Source organism: Taurulus bubalis (assembly GCF_910589615.1).
Source record: "Taurulus bubalis genome assembly, chromosome: 3".
Lineage (NCBI taxonomy): Eukaryota > Metazoa > Chordata > Actinopteri > Perciformes > Cottidae > Taurulus > Taurulus bubalis.
In genome coordinates this window covers 35,694,272-35,714,197 of record NC_136591.1, presented here as the reverse complement: position 1 = coordinate 35,714,197, position 19,926 = coordinate 35,694,272, and the positions used below count along the sequence as shown (strand labels likewise).

The window sequence follows — 19,926 nt, the reverse complement described above, 5'->3', positions numbered from 1 at the left end:
TTAATTGATTTAATCTAAGTGCTCAATGAGCTTTACGCGGACTCAAGATGGTGTTCAGTAGTTGTAACAAGTAACTGTAGTTTGTATAATAATAATAATAATAAAAAGTATAATGACAGTTATGGGTCAAATAAAAGTCATCCTGTAGGTTTAATAGAAAATCCAACAATACAAATCAGGCATTATATTTTGTGAACACAAAACAAAATAGAGAAATAAAGTACCACATCACGTCATCACACGAGTAATATGTTGAAATGGATCTTGCTCCAAAATACCAAATAAGAATGATTTAAAGTGGTTCTAAAACCAAAAATATTCCGTACCAAACATTGTTTTTTCGCACCAAACACAATTTCGTGCTACAGTTTTCCTGCTTAGGGTCATTTAAAAAAAATAAAGTCACCCAAATTCAGTTAAACTAAAACATCTTCACAATAAATATATCATAAACACCACAAGCTAACACTTAAAAGTAACCGAGCATCTTTTGCAGAAGCATCTGCTGTGTATCGAAGAAGAGTGGTTGACGTTTAATACTGTATTAAATGTATGAGGTATAAAATCAATCATTTCATATATTCTAGTGGCGTTCAGCTAACATTTCCACAGAAATCCTTTTGACAACACAGACTGCTTTACATTTTGATTGTGCAGTTAGTTTTATCTTCTTCATGCTACATTTCTACCTGCATCATCAGGAGAAAACCCCCAACTCTAGATAATCTAACCGACTACCAGCGTCAGATCCTCGGCGGTGCAATACAGCAGTTTTCCACAGTGTTGGCGTAGTCGTGGTGTTGTACAATGTTCTCTGTAAAGTTCCCCAGTGCATTGTGGTCCTCAGGACTTGTGAGTAATCTCTTCCGACAGAGCAAGTGCCGAGAACGTCTGAAATGTGCCGATGAGTCAATTTCCATCCCGTGGTGTTGTGTAATCCCCGTGTTCTGCTGTAGTGTTTCCAACACACACTTCAAGCAAAAATATATGTAGATATGCAACTCTGCACTTTACACTCAAGGACTTGTTGCCACCTGGTGGTCGCACCACGTCATTGATTAGCACGACGTTCAAAAAAACATCAAACTGGAAATAAAGTTATATATACGCAAAAAAACAACCACAAGGGAGAATTATATATTTTGGCAGTTTCTTGATTGTGCCCTACATTTGCATCGGCCAATCAGAAGGCTCTCTCTGTACGGGAAACTTGTTTCCATACAGCCAGTCATATCATTTTAAACCTTATTCACATCATGTAGTTTTATCTTTGGGATAGAAGGATTTTCTTTCCTCTCTATCTTTTTTAATAATAAAAAAATAATAAAAATCAATCAGCTATGAATTTGACGTTACGTCTAACAACGAAAAGGGACGACTGAATGTGATTTCAGTTGGACTTTGGAAAAAAAGGCCATCTTTGATCAGCTGTCATGAAATGTTGAGCCTCTAACTTCCTGTTCCTGAACTCTCAGGATGTCTCTCCAAGTGAATATGTAGAGACTATTTATGTATCTGGACCGGCTCAAAAGTGTTTTAAAATAGAAAATGTACCTCATATGCTTTAACATTAATGTTGATCAAATGGCATCTAGATTTCAAATTTGCATTAGATAAAAAAAAAAAAAAGCCAGATTTCCAATCTTTCCTTACTTCCAGTCCCAACCAGCAGGACATTCTCTGAAACCTTTCCCTGCTGCTCACTTTCAGAGGGACTTGAAATAAACCCAAGCGTTGGATTACATTAAACTCCCACTGTGCCGTCCCCACGAGAAATAAAAGAAGAAGAAAAACGAGGATGTCTCGGGCAGCGATCTGGTGAAAAATAAGAAACATGTTCGTTTTCATTCTAGACGCCGACAGAGTCGCAGGACGTGTGCTCCTCCTCTTGCATCAGCACCGCCGGCTGGAGGACGGGTATTTGGTTTTCAGGCCCTCCTTGAAGCTGCGAAACAGAACGCGGTTGCGTTTGTTCTCCTCGTCCTTCCTGGCGTGGAACTCCCCTTGGATCTTGAAGCCCCGGTGCACCACGAAGGCCGAGCTCAGCACCGAGAACCTGTACCCGGCAACGTGGAGCTCGCAGGCCTGCGAGGGGGACAGAAAGACACCGTGAGAAGGGAGACGTGATGAGAGGGGGAGGGTAAAGGAGAGTATGATCATAGCTCGAGGAGATGGACCACGGCGGAAAGAAGCTGCCACAAGAAGGACAGAGGATCAAATAAATCAGTAACAAAGTTGATAGTTCATTAAAGGGCCATTCCGCTGATTCAGTGTCATACTTCCATGAAGTTGGGAGACCTGCGAGGGTTCAAAACCGAAGCAGCAGAGGCCGAGATATGACTTTGAGTCCTTAGTGGGGGTCAAACTCTCAAAACACTGGATCTTATGCTTCCCATAATGCCACTCCTTAATTGTCCCTGTTTAGTGAATTACCTTTCAAATGCTACACCCCTATTTTGTAAGGCTTTCAGTCAAAAAATATGCTGAATATGACTGATGATTCCTGCATTTAGAGAGTTTTTACAGGTGGTGTAGTACTCCTTATTCAAAGTGCATTGCCTTTCATGTGTTAAATGTGTATTTCTTCCTTAATGCAGTCATTTAAAGTGAAAGTATCACTAGTTTTAGCTTCTTGAGTGTGATTATTTGTTTGTTTACTTCCTCTTTATTGATGATAAACTTAATATCTTTGGGATTTTGGACACTTTGTTGGACACAGAGAAGGGAAGACGTGCACTGAGAAGTAAATAGTGAATTAACTCAAGACTTTCGCCAAACTTCATTTACAAACTAATCCTGCAATGTTTCGCATCAGGACGTGCTTTTTTTGTGCAAAGTACAATGTTTTCCCCAAATTCAAACGACTCGTAGTCAGTCAAAGAAAGAAATTTAACAAAACTGGTCAAATTAAATATTACCCTAAAATTCATATTATTATCATTGTCTCATCTCTGCAGTGCAAACAGATGCAAACCTGGTCTGCATTAGACCAAAAACCTTAACTCAAGGACCCACTTACTAGCTTTTCAAAGCTTTCAACTGAATCTCACAGTCATCTTCATTAAGTATGTGGACCCGGAGTTATGTTCTATTTAAAATCAAAATAGAAATGTGCAAAGTTGTAAATAGTACAACACCTGGCTGATCCGATTGAAGCCATACTGCTTGAAGTTCTCGTCGTAGAGCGGCACCGTGTGGGGCCCGATGTAGAACGGCTCCCAGGGGTCCCTCCAGGTGAGCGTGTGGGCGACCTCCAGGGTGCCCGTCTCTCTGACGTGGCTGTTGACCCACTGGGAGTAGTTGGTGGGGGCCTGGCATCGGGGACACAGCTCCTCGTAGAAGGGCCGGACCTCGCCCACCTGGTACAGCTGCACCAGCTCCGCCTTGTTGGCCGGCATCTTCCGCGCGTGGCGGATCTCGAAGGCGGGCAGCACGAACACCTCGTCGCTCCTCGGCTCGCGCGCCAGGATCATGGCCAGGAAGTGCTGGTGCAGGTCCGCGCTCGGCACCATGTCGATGTCGATGACCAGGATGTAGGAGGTCTCCGTGCCACCTCGGGCCACGTTGCGCAGCAGGTTGTTCGGGTAGGAGACGTTCCCACTGATGGCGTAGTTCTTGTGTTTGTCCCTGTGGGTCTCCAGCCTGGAGAACACGGAGGCGCAGTCCTCGAGACCCGCGAAGTGCTCCCGGTCCTGGTCAGGGAAGCTGGCCATCTCTCCAGAGAGGCAGACCAGGTGGAAGTCCACCAGGGATTGGATCTGAGGGCAGAAGAAGCTGAGCGCATAGGCCAGAGCTGTGGCAAACTTGACATCTTGCCCGTGCGCAAAAATGGCCACGGAGAGCGGGTTGTGCCACCTGTCCAGCAGAGAGTCCAGGTGGTGCAGGTTGTTGATGGTCGTGTGCGTGGCTAAAGCCAGGACCCCGGAGCCGGGGTCGGATCTGGGCTTCAGGTTTGTGGTGAAATCGCTTTTGATCAAGTTCTTGTACACCCGGTACTGGCCGCTGTTGTCGAAGATCCCCCCGGTGGACAGCGAGTACCTCAGGCGCTCCTTCCGAGAGTTTTTCTCGGGGTGCCCATTCTTCTTGCCCCCGGAGCCTCCGAAGAGCTCAGAGTATCGGTACCGCTGCTGCTTACCGTGGAACTTGGAGAGGAAGGACAGGTACATGAGCTGCAGGAGCGCCACGAGCAGCAGAGCACTCAGCACCACTTTGAAGACGGAGCATTTCTTGGAGAGATGCATTCCAGAGAAACTGCAAAAACAGACACCGGAGCGAGGCTATTTCTGTCCGAGCGCAGCAGCTAACAGCACCGACATGCTAACTTATCGCCGCAGCCTACCATGGCTGGAAATGCAACGACTGCGTGCATCACGTCTTGCTGGTTTAGTGGTACAGATGCCCCTAGGTTTCCCACGCGGCGGGCCTCGACAGCGCGGATGAAACGACGAATATAATCCAGTGTCCGTGATCTCCATCAAAAGACAACACGGCTGTTACCTTTCTGCTGCTGCGACAGCGGCGCATGTCTCTACGTAACGACCGTAATGTTGAGAGTAAAGGCGCCGCCGGATCCCGCAGCACCGCTTCATGGTAGTTGAACCGTTGCTGGCGGGTCACGGGTGGAAATGAATAAAAGGCTTTTAGTACATTGTCGGTTTATGTGACTGCGGTGGTGTGAAAAAGTGACTTTTGTGTCAGTGTCATTGTGTGCATTTTATTTAAGAATCCATATGATTTGTAGATTAAGTCCATAAGACGAGGTGGCCGAGTGGTTAAGGCGATGGACTGCTAATCCATTGTGCTCTGCACGCGTGGGTTCGAATCCCATCCTCGTCGGTGTGAATTTTCATCTTTATAGAATTTAAGATCTTTTGAATATTCATATATTTTGCGTATAGTATCACCATACATCATACAATTATTTTAATCTTCAAAATAAATTTGAGACTCAAACAACCAATAAAACAAGCTGATTTTTTAATAAAAAAGCAGGGTGCCCCAAAAATGTTGTTACATTTTCAGCAAACCAACAAAAAGGCAGCATTGCAAGTCGTTGTTATCCGACAGCGACGTCCCTTCAAATACAAAGCTTATTAAACCACATGCCATCATAAATCTGAATCAGCTTTAATGGCCATGTAAGTTTGCACATACATGGAATTTGACTCTGGTTTCACTTTGCTCTTCGTACTTATACACATAATATACAGTAAACAAGATAAATATAAAAGACATTAAACACTGTAGTCAAAAGAATAGGGACACATAGAGATGTCACACCTATTGTACAGAAGTACAAAAGGCAATTTTATGCAGCTTTGATCTTTTATCAAAGAATCCAAATCCAGTGTTTTTTTTAAGCTCTGGCCAAAAACAGAAGGGATATTAGTTTAAAAAAAAATCCTATTGCCTTATCCACAAGAACACCACGAATGTGAACTATACCTTTATAAAGAATACCTTCATGCATCAGTCAAACAGACAAATCTGGGACTAAGAAATAAGTATAGTAAACACAAAGTGCATACAGTAGCAAGTATTAAAGACACCACTCAAAAAGCAGAATTGTGACATTCTTTTATTCATGACCATCAACAAAAACATGTTTGTCTTTACTACAACATAACCAGTGCAGACGGCACACATCAGGTACGAGGACGCATTTCCTCAGTTTAGACAGTTAACAAATTGATTTAACCAAGCTCAAGCATGTGCTACAGATCATAAAGAATATGACAGCGTTCACTGTGTTTTCAATGGCAGGGCTTCATTAAATATTGATGTTGCGTTGGTAGCTCTGATTAGTCAATCCATGACGTGGGGACATTAACTGACCACACTTTACAAATTGAAAGTAGCCATTCGGTGCCTGGCTGACGAGTGGAGACAAGTGGATGCGTCGTGACTAAATCAAAGAGCCATTAATTTTGATCTATAGTGACATGTTAGCGGTATATTCTCTTGTTCATGCTCATAACCGATGTTGTCCAAATGCCTTCCAGGTCCTGTACTGCTGTGGCAAAGGTGACTTTTTGAAAAGCTAAACCTTCTTAAAAAGGCCCTGTGAAATCAGCTTCTTTTTTTAAACCTAATTTTGAAGTTGTTGGTTCAAAATATGTGTGTTTACCAAAAAATGCACTGTGATGTAGCTTTAGTTTAATAACCACGTGCACACTAGTAAGTTGTAGGCATTGGATTTTTTTTTTTAACGTAGCACCTTTGAGAATTATATCTTAATATGGGGGGGCATATTTTCAATAATCTGATACAGTAAAACACTAATTTGCTCATTTGTAAATGTGAGTAAGACTAAAACAAGTACTTGAAACTATTTCAGAAATGAAAATAGTCATCGACACTAAAAGGCAGAAGTAAGACCAATGGCCTTAGTTGTTAAATGCATTGCACCAGCATTCACACATATGTAACACGATGTGTAGCGAGTTTGTGTCTTTTGCAAAAAAACTTCAATACCAAGTGAAGTATATGAAGCGGAAATTTAATCAAAACAAGTGTTTTTCCTGTGAAAGGTTCAATTTTTGAAACCTAGATTTGATGTCTTCAAACATTTTTTTCAGTACTGCAGAAATCATAAGGCCCTCCGGTCGCCCTTCTGTTACTACGACACTAAAACGCCAGCCCCGCTCTTAGACCCGCCCCCTTCGCTGTCCCTGGAAGATGATGCCGACTGGCCCTGTCCCTCTTCTCCCTCTCCCATCAACCGGATGTTGTAGCGTTCTCTGTACTCCGTGAGTTCACGTCCTTTCGACTGCATCTGTGTGCTGAGGGTCTCGATTATTTTGGAGATCTGAGGCGGAGAAGAAAAAAAAAGGGAAGAGAATGAGACCTTTTCTTCTGAAGGGAGACATTTGATAGACGATGAACTAGTTTTTTCTTTTCTCATCCATCACCTGTTCTTTGTTGGTTTCCAAAGCTGGTAGAACTTCTTTTACCGTCCGCTCCACCAACACTCCTCCTACGAGACGAAAGCATTTCCTCGAAGGGTCCACTTCCCTCAGGGTGTCAATTACTAAGCTGGAAGGAGAAATAAGTGAAGTTAAAAATAAAAGAAATTACAACTAATCAATCCACTCAGCGGATCTGTTTTTTTGTGACTTAAGACACGGCTGCAGATGTTGGAACATCTGCTACCGACCTGTGCTCGTTGATCTCCATCTCCAGCTCTGCAGATTTAGACGCCATACCGCGCTGCTCCTGACGCATCCTCTGAAATGATGCCACCACCTGTCACACAAAAAAATGCACCGTCAGCAACGTAACAGACGCCCAGACGTGTATCATGCTGGTTAATTTTAGTTTGAGCCAGTACAGTAGTGATGATACTTCATTTTGTATTTTTAAAAATCAAGTATTTTGGATATATGGCAGTTGATATACTGGATCAACTCCAGTATGTTTTAACAACATATTCAGAATTGTAAACCAACTGATTTTTTTTAATGCATGGGCTATTTGATAAGTAAAAATATCTACAAATATTTAGGCCTTCCATACTAAGCTATAAGATTTAACACAGACTAATATTTTCTACTATAAAGACTGAGGCGGTAGTGGAAGGTTTTCTATAATAATAATAAAAATAATAATAATAATAGTAATAATAATAGGCAGAGTAATTAAAAGTGAAATAACCATTAGTGTCAGGTCTACTTTATATTTACCTGATTCTGTATTGTACAACAAAAACAGCACTTTGAACACACGAGTACTACATAGTATACAGGAGTAATAGCTACATATTGTTCAGGAGTATTACACAGTAATCTGAATACTTGACGTCTGATTGACGTTAGCATCGGATTTGATGGTCTCCAGTGATACAAATAGCTTCTCCCACTATCTTCAAATGGACAAAACGTGTTCACTATTAGAAACGTAACGTTAATTAAACATAGATCCTCTTTATAAATGTATATCCTATTTAAGGCTGGCTCCCTCTGTTGTCACGTTTCGTGGTGTGGAAGCAGAACGGTGGCGGTGAGGAAGCTAACGTTAGCTTCAGATAGCCGGGAGTCAGATCCGCAACTTCAGCTTCGCGGGACTCGACCGAGCAGCAACAACAACGAGTGGCCCAACGAAAGCAGCCCGAGGTGGAGGTGAAAGTACCTGTTCGGCCGACGGGCCGGACGGTTTTCCACTGGCGGTGATGCTGGCTTTGCTGCCCGTGCTGCTACTGTTGGCTGCCATCTTGGAAGGGTGTTGCTGAGAAGGACCCCAGGCAGGACGTATGGAGCTGGCTCACGGGAGCGCCTGTGTGGAAATTAAGTCCAGCAGCCGGTAAAGGTGGAGCTGATTTTAATTACTTTCCCAGACAGTGTTTACTACGAGGATAGAAGCTAGTCAGACTCCGGTCAAGAGCAGCGCACGGCTAATTTACCGGTGTTAACGTCCTTTTACCGGCTCTAGTAAAAGGCTAAGCTAACTCTAATAATTAAATCGATATAAGCTTGAAAGGTAAGAAGTTAAAGTTTAGTTTAACACCATTTAAATTCGCTGAAAACGGACGCTAACAGGTGCTAACGCCGGAGTTAGCCGAGCTTCTCCGGACAGCTTGGTCACGTGACATGAGAATGACGCGTCACGTCGCTCTGCGTTTCGAAGTGCTGGTTGCGCAATAGTTGTTTTTTAAAATTGGCAAAGATAAATATAGTTCCAAGTTCTACATGATCGGGCTGCACGGTGGCTTAGTGGCTGAACACTAGGCCTGGCATACACTCGGTCTATGGGTTCGACTCCCGCTCCAAGCTGGACTCCGAGTCCCCTTTGAGAGCAACCGAGACCCGATGCTCACCACCACCGCACGGTGGTGAGCACCGGGCCTCGGCTAGGGAGTTAGACCCGCCCCCCCGAATGTATGTGTGAGTTGGCATTGACCTCCCCGTGCAGTGTGGGTTAAGGTTTCCTCCCACAAGCCAAATACAATGCAACAGGTAATAGAATTGGACAAATTCCAAAGTGTCACATATATGCAGTACTGCATAGAATACAGCATATATACCCCGTTAAAAACTCTATTTTATTTTTTTTATAGATAAAGTCTTTTCGCCCAAGCCGGATATCCGGTTACTCGTTTATTTATTTATTTATTTTTTTACAATTTCAACTGAATAAAAAACGGCAAAATACATTGAAATACATTTTATTGAATATTTATTGAATAACAATTTTTAAAGGATTTTTGAATGGATGGTTCATTTTAAATATATATATGTATATATATATTTATATATTTAAATCTCACGTACTCCCAGGGGTCCACATACCCCAAATATATTTAAATGAGCATCTGACATCGCAGACAGTCTCCGGTTAAATTGGTGGTAGAGCACCAATACTCCCAATATAATGAGTTTATGCAGGAGAAACACGCTGCTGTCTGTAAACATGTCACTAAACCTGAAGGATTTCGTGTGACCTGAATTAGATCGATTACACATCGGTGTGTAGGAGGGTACACACTCTTGAACCCGGTGTGCTGTATTTTATCATTTACATGCTCCGTACTGCAGGAAGAAGCATTGAGCATCCTAGTTTAATCTGAAATATGCTTCCTTTCTCTTTGCACACAATTTAATCACATTGCCACCTTTTATTAAAAGGTTAACCTTACACCGAAAAAACGTTGAGTGACACTAAAAGCCAGACCAACCTTCTATTAATGATGAGTCATTCTAGTCAACATTTTGCATTCATTTACTGATTTTATACCCCTTTGAGCATGTAAGAAACATGAATCAGCTGCTGTTTTGCCAGTGACTGACATGAGAAGAGTTTAACAAAACATCCAGCAGGTGGAAATTACGGAGCTTTTATTGCATAGTTTGGATTTGTTGAAGCGTGATATCTTATTGTGAAGGACAGATCTACGGTCCGGGTGTGTTGACAGCATTGATGGTCACTTTAGTGACTCTGCTAAAAGTTAATATCCACACTCTGCTGGCTAGTTTGTGATATAGTCTTATCTTAACCTGTGATAATACAACATAATCTATCTCATTTTCATTTGTAATATCAATCTAAATTTGTAAAGTGATCAAATATATCCTGTAAAAAGCACAATATTCTCCTCTGAAATGTAATGGAGTAGAAGTATAAAGTCACAACAAAATGGAGATACTCAAGTAAGGTACAAGTACCTCAAAATTGTACTTAAATACAGTACTTGAGGAAATGTACGCTTCCACCCTTGATCCAAGAAAAATCCAACTACAGCCAACTTTCTGAATGCCCAGAGTATTTTTATAAGACATATAGCCATTTTGATCATTCTGATACGTCATGTTTTGATCTGAACGTTCATATGTTTATATACATCAACATTTCTTCACTATGTTATCGCAAATTCACCTTTCATTATGCAATTAAATATTCAGCATCACCACAAACTACAGCCTCCAAAAGGACCACTAACTGAAATGAAGCAATTATCGCTGGTGAAAAACTGATATTAATCAGGACAAGTGCAGGATTCATCTTTCCCTACACATGTGCTGTTTGTTTTTTATGATGCAATGTATCATTTTGGTAAGTTTATATTCATAAAAGTATATTTTGATAGTAGAAAACCTATTAAAAATAGTGCATCCAAACAATTCAGCACTCAAACCAAACCAAAGCCTTAAAAATGGACTCTTCAGGAAAATTGTTCAAGATAATCATCTGAGTATATTGTTTTTTCATCAATAAGAAAAGTCAATTTCGCTCAACAGTCCAGTGTTTCACACTTTGTCAGACAAAAGTAAATACTCTCCAGCAGGTGGGGGTGGTGTGCCTTCATGTTGGGTTTTTATCCTCTGATAAACAACAGAAGAAGACAGTTGCCAGCTGATTCTTCCTGCTGTACACACCAAACATATGTGCTTCTGTTGACTAAACGGGTCGGGTCGGGACGTGCGGGTGGGTCACTTGGGTCAATGTTCATGGTCAGGTGCATTTTGGGAACTTCTGCAAAGAATTTGACCTCTCGTCCAGTTCTGAGACAACGGATCAAGCTCAGCTGAGATGCATAAACATTAATCTGGCATAAGATGTAGGATATTCAAGGTGCTTTATATGTATTATAAAGCACCTTGAATATCCTACATCTTATACTACATCTCACTAATGTGAGATGTAGTATAAGTAAGTATAAAAGAGTGTAACATAGAAACACTCAAGTCAATCTGATTTACTTGACATTACTCTGCTGTAATCCTGAAATGTCCCCACTGCGGGACTAATAAAGGAATATCTAATCTAATAAATACCTCAAAATTGCCATTAAGTATACTTGAGTGAATGCACTTACTTTCCCTCTCTGCTTGTTGAGTATTTTCAGTGTTAGTACTAAGTACATTTACTAAAGTAGTACACTTGTTGATGCATTGCTGTAGACTAAACTACCCACTATGTATAAATTAGTTAAAACCAGCAAAATGCAACATACACATTTAATGCAGCAATTATAATAACAATCAAAAACATACATAAATAATAGTAAAACACTGATGGAGAACATTTTACTGCACAATGAGTGCACTTTTGATATTTATAATAAATGTAACTGATTAGCATATTTGTATTTATTTAAGTAGTATTTTGAATGCAGGACTTTTACTTGTCTTGGAGTATTTTTACAGCGAGGTTTAAGTACTTTCACCCACATAAATAAGTACTTCCTCCACCACTGCAGTAGCACAGTGTATTTCTCTCTTTACTAGTTAGCTTCAGATAGCCGGGAGTCAGATCCGCAGGACTCGACCCAGACAGTGTTTACTACGAGGATAGAAGCTAGTCAGACTCCGGTCAAGAGCAGCGCACGGCTAATTTACCAGCGTTAACGTCCTTTTACCGGCTCTAGTAAAAGGCTAAGCTAACTCTAATAATTAAATCAAAATCAGCAAAATCAAATCGATATAAGCTTGAAATGTAAGAAGTTAAAGTTTAGTTTAACACCATTTAAATTCGCTGAAAACGGACGCTAACAGGTGCTAACGCCGGAGTTAGCCGAGCTTCTCCGGACAGCTTGGTCACGTGACATGAGAATGACGCGTCACGTCGCTCTGCGTTTCGAAGTGCTGGTTGCGCAATAGTTGTTTTTTAAAATTGGCAAAGATAAATATAGTTCCAAGTTCTACATGATCGGGCTGCACGGTGGCTTAGTGGCTGAACACTAGGCCTGGCATACACTCGGTCTATGGGTTCGACTCCCGCTCCAAGCTGGACTCCGAGTCCCCTTTGAGAGCACCCGAGACCCGATGCTCACCACCACCGCACGGTGGTGAGCACCGGGCCTCGGCTAGGGAGTTAGACCCGCCCCCCCGAATGTATGTGTGAGTTGGCATTGACCTCCCCGTGCAGTGTGGGTTAAGGTTTCCTCCCACAAGCCAAATACAATGCAACAGGTAATAGAATTGGACAAATTCCAAAGTGTCACATATATGCAGTACTGCATAGAATACAGCATATATACCCCGTTAAAAACTCTATTTTATTTTTTTTTATAGATAAAGTCTTTTCGCCCAAGCCGGATATCCGGTTACTCGTTTTTATTTTATTTATTTTTTTACAATTTCAACTGTGAATAAAAAACGGCAAAATACATTGAAATACATTTTATTGAATATTTATTGAATAACAATTTTTAAAGGATTTTTTAATGGATGGTTCATTTTAAATATATATATATATATATATATATATATATATATATATATATATATATATATATATATATATATATATATATATATATATATATATATATATTTAAATCTCACGTACACCCAGGGGTCCACATACCCCAAATATATTTAAATGAGCATCTGACATCGTAGACAGTCTCCGGTTAAATTGGTGGTAGAGCACCAATAGTCCCAATATAATGAGTTCATGCAGGAGAAACACGCTGCTGTCTGTAAACATGTCACTAAACCTGAAGGATTTCGTGTGACCTGAATTAGATCGATTACACATCGGTGTGTAGGAGGGTACACACTCTTGAACCCGGTGTGCTGTATTTTATCTTTTACATGCTCCGTACTGCAGGAAGAAGCATTGAGCATCCTAGTTTAATCTGAAATATGCTTCCTTTCTCTTTGCACACAATTTAATCACATTGCCACCTTTTATTAAAAGGTTAACCTTACACCGAAAAAACGTTGAGTGACACTAAAAGCCAGACCAACCTTCTATTAATGATGAGTCATTCTAGTCAACATTTTGCATTCATTTACTGATTTTATACCCCTTTGAGCATGTAAGAAACATGAATCAGCTGCTGTTTTGCCAGTGACTGACATGAGAAGAGTTTAACAAAACATCCAGCAGGTGGAAATTACGGAGCTTTTATTGCATAGTTTGGATTTGTTGAAGCGTGATATCTTATTGTGAAGGACAGATCTACGGTCCGGGTGTGTTGACAGCATTGATGGTCACTTTAGTGACTCTGCTAAAAGTTAATATCCACACTCTGCTGGCTAGTTTGTGATATAGTCTTATCTTAACCTGTGATAATACAACATAATCTATCTCATTTTCATTTGTAATATCAATCTAAATTTGTAAAGTGATCAAATATATCCTGTAAAAAGCACAATATTCTCCTCTGAAATGTAATGGAGTAGAAGTATAAAGTCACAACAAAATGGAGATACTCAAGTAAGGTACAAGTACCTCAAAATTGTACTTAAATACAGTACTTGAGGAAATGTACGCTTCCACCCTTGATCCAAGAAAAATCCAACTACAGCCAACTTTCTGAATGCCCAGAGTATTTTTATAAGACATATAGCCATTTTGATCATTCTGATACGTCATGTTTTGATCTGAACGTTCATATGTTTATATACATCAACATTTCTTCACTATGTTATCGCAAATTCACCTTTCATTATGCAATTAAATATTCAGCATCACCACAAACTACAGCCTCCAAAAGGACCACTAACTGAAATGAAGCAATTATCGCTGGTGAAAAACTGATATTAATCAGGACAAGTGCAGGATTCATCTTTCCCTACACATGTGCTGTTTGTTTTTTATGATGCAATGTATCATTTTGGTAAGTTTATATTCATAAAAGTATATTTTGATAGTAGAAAACCTACTAAAAATAGTGCATCCAAACAATTCAGCACTCAAACCAAACCAAAGCCTTAAAAATGGACTCTTCAGGAAAATTGTTCAAGATAATCATCTGAGTATATTGTTTTTTCATCAATAAGAAAAGTCAATTTCGCTCAACAGTCCAGTGTTTCACACTTTGTCAGACAAAAGTAAATACTCTCCAGCAGGTGGGGGTGGTGCGCCTTCATGTTGGGTTTTTATCCTCTGATAAACAACAGAAGAAGACAGTTGCCAGCTGATTCTTCCTGCTGTACACACCAAACATATGTGCTTCTGTTGACTAAACGGGTTGGGTCGGGACGTGCGGGTGGGTCACTTGGGTCAATGTTCATGGTCAGGTGCATTTTGGGAACTTCTGCAAAGAATTTGACCTCTCGTCCAGTTCTGAGACAACGGATCAAGCTGCAAAACAGGTGATCTTCTAATCCTGACAAGGGACTGTATTGTTTTGCTATCTAACAGCTGTCCCTCTAAACAAGGACCCTTTGATAGAACCTACATTTGTGTTGTGTTATGTTAATAAAGTAAAGCTGATATCTGCAAGTCAGTGCATGAATAGACTGCGTAGAGTTTTTAGTTCACATATTGCATTTGAAAGTCCCCATAAGACAATGCAATATTACACAATGAATACATAACAAAATAACCGGTGCCGTTAATGGTCAACCATGGTTGTCCTGACTTCTTTGCCAGTGCACTCAGCTTCTGTGCTCTAAGTATAACAGCAACCTCTCCTCCGTGCAGGATGTCGACGTCCCCTCGCCCGGTGGCTGCAGTGTGTCAGATGACAGCCACCCCGGACAAAGAGGCCAACTTCTCCGCCTGTCAGCAGCTGGTGGAGGAAGCCAAGGAGCGAGGGGCCTGCATGGTCTTCCTCCCCGAGGACTTCGACTACATCGGATCCAGTCAAGAGGAGACGCTGTCGCTGTCTGAGAGCCTGACGGGAGACACAATCTCTAAATACACTCAGCTGGCCAGGTAGACAAACAGTAGTTTCATTTTTGTTCCCAGGTTTGTTTTATTTATTTTTTACTCCGCGTCCCACTTTGACGGAAACGTCTGTTCAGTTCTGCTCTGAGAACCGATATTTTCCATTAGGCTGCTGGTTTAGAGCAAGATAAAATACTATTTTCTAGTTCTAAATTCATTCTGCAAATCTTAACTCTGTCCAAGCGAATAAAGACAGTCTATACACAAGATAAAAAAGATACAGAGCTTTAGGAAAATGTGAAGAAGCAAAACGTAGTGTTGGCTTCATGAACAAGTAGAAAGAGAGACGTGTGCATTTAGAGCTAGAGAGCCAGTCTGGGTTTAATATGTTTATTAGTGTAAATATGTATTCTGTGCAGACGACTCTGAATCCATCAGCAGGCAGCTTCTCTACTATTGTCACACGTGAATAACTGTCACATGTTTAGGATTTCTTCAGGTATTTTAACTCGTCCTTCTTCCAGGAAGTTGGAAGTGTGGCTGTCTCTTGGAGGATTTCATGAGCGAGGACATGACTGGGAGTCCGACAGACGAATCTACAACAGTCACGTCATAATTAACGATAAAGGTACTGCTCCTTGAACAATCTCTCTTCACGCTCAGAAATACACTCATTAAAAGGGCTTCCTCACTGCATTGGAAGACCTGCCCTCCATGCTGTCCACTCCGTGACCCCTTTTGGGTCGACGTACTGACACGTTGTCGTTACACCCACAGGTGACGTCGTTTCAGTTTACAGGAAGTCTCATTTGTTTGATGTGGAACTGCCAGAAAAAGGTGTGTCCCTTAAAGAAAGTGCCTTCACCGTCCCTGGGCCGTCCCTCGTGTCTCCGGTCCAAACTCCCATCGGCAAGGTGTCATTTTAAGAGATAATAATTATCACCAAGTGGAGCTGTAAATGCACATTAATGATTTATTATTATTATTAGTTGACAGAAAGATGTTGGGGGGGGGTATAAGAATATGTTCAGCTCTTAAACTGTAATGCAACATGCTAATGCTAAATATGTCTTATGTTTACATGCAATGCATTTATTTTATTGTCCAGTTTGGAGTGACCTCACTGGAAAGAAACACACATTTTTAATTTAGGAATTTTAAGTTTTGGCTGTGGGTTTTCAAAACGGTAGGAGATTTTTAAAATGTAAAGAAACAAAACGACACATTCTTCTTGCTCAATTCATTTGTTTAATACAAAGAAAATGTTCAGGCATATTTTAGATCCACTTTGGCTTTCCAGCTGTAAAGTTTAACACTAAGATCTGTTGGTGTTCTGAGTCTTTGTCTTGACTGTTTTTATTCTGTCGCCACAGGTTGGCCTGGGCATCTGCTACGATGTGAGATTCCCCGAGTTATCTCTGGCTCTGAGACGGCATGCGGCAGAGATTCTGACGTACCCATCGGCCTTCACTGAAGCAACGGGAGCTGCTCACTGGGAGGTGGGACGAGTCATGATAAGACCAAAGAGAACAGGGAAGGTAAAACCATTTTTCAAAAACAAGCAAACACCAATTCCATGTATTCGCTCCCAGGTGTTGCTCCGGGCGCGAGCCATCGAGAACCAGTGCTTCGTCCTGGCGGCCGCGCAGGTCGGCCGGCACACTGAGAAGCGGCGGTCGTACGGCCACGCCTTGGCGGTGGACCCGTGGGGCGAGGTGCTGGCCGACTGCGGCGGGGTGAAGCCCGGCGTGGTGCTGGTGGAGATCGATCCGGAGAAGGTCAGCAGCACCAGGAAGAGCATGCCGGTGCAACAGCACCGCAGAGACGCTGGTTTCTATCACAGTCTGGAGAGCAGCTGACCAGCTCTGTGGGCTCCGTCACGCTGCTTTATGAGCACTTTATGATGTAATTAATGAGAGATCAAAAGAAAAATGTATTTCTGCTGGTTTATTAATGAGAAACACCAGGATGGGATGGTGGGAACATGAGTTTACTGTGAGGAAATAAGCATATATTAGTGCCAAATGAAGCTGTTAATGAATATAGTGAATTTTATCTGCTCGAGATAAAAGTAGTAGTGCAAACTAGATTATCTGAGCATATTATAAAACAATCTGCTGCATCTTCTTTTACATTCGGCTTTTCTGGTTTAACTTTTGAATCATTTTGTCATCACTGCAGTAGATGATCTCATTTATATTAGTAAAGCTCACTCAGGATCAAGAAAATCAGCTCAGACCGAATGAGTCTGTAAAACAATATTACTCGTTGGTCGAGAGATGGCGCTGTTGGGCAGTAACAATATTAGAAACCGGAGGAAAATGGCTGTAAAACATTCCTGTTCTGGTTAAATTACAGATTTTTTTTTTCATATATATATATATATATATATATATATATATATATATATTGATTAGTTTGTCTTCTGTTTCCAGTAACAAAGTAAATAGTTCATTTTCTTCCTTCTGCTTTAAGGTAACACATCACTGACACTGAATGATATCAAATAATGAGTGAAATGGTGAAGGAAGGTTTAATCTCTTTTTAAATTAAAATATGTAGAATTATTCCTCTGAAGAGAAGGTTTCAGTTTGAGGTTGATCCTGGTGCTGAGAACGACTGCACTTCTTATTCTTTTCATGTTCATTTTTTAAATTGTCAGAATTTTCATATTTGGTTGAATAAGAAAAGAAAGTGTCTGAAATAAACTTCTAGCATGATACTCATGTTGATGTTCATCATTAGTATGGGTTACTATCATCATACATGTACACAACAAAACTAAATTACTACATAATAAAAACAATTATTGTAAAAATAAAGTAGAATCATGTCACTCAAACAGGACGAGGGTTGAAACTGACCATTTGTGTCGTCAATTAATCGGTGAAATGTGTTTCTGATTGATTTATTAACCATTTAGTCTTTAAAATGTCCTCAACTTTGTTAAGTGTTAATGTTAATTCTTAACAGCAGTTAATTAACCAACTTGTTTTCCAGAGCTTTCAACCATATCTCACAGTCTTCTTCAGACTCTGATTTCTTTTTTTGTGCAACCAACGGTGATGCAAGAAGTATTAACATTTCAGAATGTCTATTGAATTATATATATACAGTATATTTATATTATTATTCTTAACATGAATCTGCAAAGCAACTTAATGGCGCAAAGAATCGTAGTGGAGTAAAAAGTAAACACTTGTATTCGAGGGGACAACACCTCCTACACACAATATACAATCAAACTATCGTAAACATGCATAACACCAGAACAAAGAATATCGCACGATGCCCAACACCAACATATTGCATATTCCTCCTAATAAAAAGACGTACAGTTTCACCAGTGAAAGGAGCTCCAGTATTTAGAACCTGTATGTCAGAGAAAGTTGAGTTAACATTCACCTGCTGTTGTCGTCCTGAGAGAAATGCAAAATACCAGCAGATTATATCTGTGTTCCCCTCCATCTGCTTCAGCTTTAACACCGTCTGAGGGAGTTTGCTATTAAATCCTCAGCTGAGATGCATAAACATTAGTCTGGCATAAGATGTAGGATATTCAAGGTGCTTTATATGTATTATAAAGCACCTTGAATATCCTACATCTTATACTACATCTCACTGATGTGAGATGTAGTATAAGTAAGTATAAAAGAGTGTAACATAGAAACACTCAAGTCAATCTGATTTACTTGACATTACTCTGCTGTAATCCTGAAATGTCCCCACTGCGGGACTAATAAAGGAATATCTAATCTAATAAATACCTCAAAATTGCCATTAAGTATACTTGAGTGAATGCACTTACTTTCCCTCTCTGCTTGTTGAGTATTTTCAGTGTTAGTACTAAGTACATTTACTAAAGTAGTACACTTGTTGATGCATTGCTGTAGACTAAACTACCCACTATGTATAAATTAGTTAAAACCAGCAAAATGCAACATACACATTAATGCAGCAATAATAATAATAATAATAATCAAAAACATATATAAATAATAGTGAAACACTGATGGAGAACATTTTACTGCACAATGAGTGCACTTTTGATATTTATAATAAATGTAACTGATTAGCATATTTTTATTTATTTAAGTAGTATTTTGAATGCAGGACTTTTACTTGTCTTGGAGTATTTTTACAGCGAGGTTTAAGTACTTTCACCCACAGAAATAAGTACTTCCTCCACCACTGCAGTAGCACAGTGTATTTCTCTCTTTTCTAGTTAGCTTCAGATAGCCGGGAGTCAGATCCGCAGCCTCAGCTCCGCGGGACTCGACCCAGACAGTGTTTACTACGAGGATAGAAGCTAGTCAGACTCCGGTCAAGAGCAGCGCACGGCTAATTTACCAGCGTTAACGTCCTTTTACCGGCTCTAGTAAAAGGCTAAGCTAACTCTAATAATTAAATCAAAATCAAAATCAGCAAAATCAAATCGATATAAGCTTGAAATGTAAGAAGTTAAAGTTTAGTTTAACACCATTTAAACTCGCTGAAAACGGACGCTAACAGGTGCTAACGCCGGAGTTAGCCGAGCTTCTCCGGACAGCTTGGTCACGTGACATGAGAATGACGCGTCACGTCGCTCTGCGTTTCGAAGTGCTGGTTGCGCAATAGTTGTTTTTTAAAATTGGCAAAGATAAATATAGTTCCAAGTTCTACATGATCGGGCTGCACGGTGGCTTAGTGGCTGAACACTAGGCCTGGCATACACTCGGTCTATGGGTTCGACTCCCGCTCCAAGCTGGACTCCGAGTCCCCTTTGAGAGCACCCGAGACCCGATGCTCACCACCACCGCACGGTGGTGAGCACCGGGCCTCGGCTAGGGAGTTAGACCCGCCCCCCCGAATGTATGTGTGAGTTGGCAT

At 40.7% G+C, this 19,926-nt stretch overlaps 3 protein-coding genes across 3 annotated transcripts; 1 reads left to right on the top strand and 2 right to left on the bottom strand.

The window, feature by feature from the left end:
• Positions 1 to 1,893: 1,893 nt before the first annotated feature.
• Positions 1,894 to 4,241, bottom strand: b4gat1 (beta-1,4-glucuronyltransferase 1; the record flags this gene model as incomplete). The annotated part of the gene is made up of 2 exons (XM_079214861.1): positions 1,894 to 2,085; positions 3,138 to 4,241. 2 exons carry the CDS (start codon positions 4,239 to 4,241, stop codon positions 1,894 to 1,896), a joined length of 1,296 nt encoding a protein of 431 aa, XP_079070987.1.
• A 1,319-nt stretch (positions 4,242 to 5,560) lies between these two features.
• On the bottom strand, positions 5,561 to 8,550 carry pfdn2 (prefoldin subunit 2). The gene is made up of 4 exons (XM_079215579.1): positions 8,128 to 8,550; positions 7,157 to 7,245; positions 6,912 to 7,035; positions 5,561 to 6,808 (listed from the first exon to the last, which is right to left on the bottom strand). The coding sequence occupies exons 1-4, from the start codon at positions 8,206 to 8,208 to the stop codon at positions 6,620 to 6,622; spliced, it is 483 nt and encodes a 160-aa protein (XP_079071705.1). The 5' UTR covers positions 8,209 to 8,550; the 3' UTR covers positions 5,561 to 6,619.
• Positions 8,551 to 14,459: 5,909 nt separating this feature from the next.
• LOC306733502 (deaminated glutathione amidase-like) lies at positions 14,460 to 17,776 on the top strand. The gene is made up of 6 exons (XM_079214752.1): positions 14,460 to 14,540; positions 14,872 to 15,105; positions 15,582 to 15,685; positions 15,835 to 15,971; positions 16,431 to 16,556; positions 16,650 to 17,776. The coding sequence occupies exons 2-6, from the start codon at positions 14,873 to 14,875 to the stop codon at positions 16,914 to 16,916; spliced, it is 867 nt and encodes a 288-aa protein (XP_079070878.1). The 5' UTR covers positions 14,460 to 14,540; position 14,872; the 3' UTR covers positions 16,917 to 17,776.
• Positions 17,777 to 19,926: the final 2,150 nt, after the last annotated feature.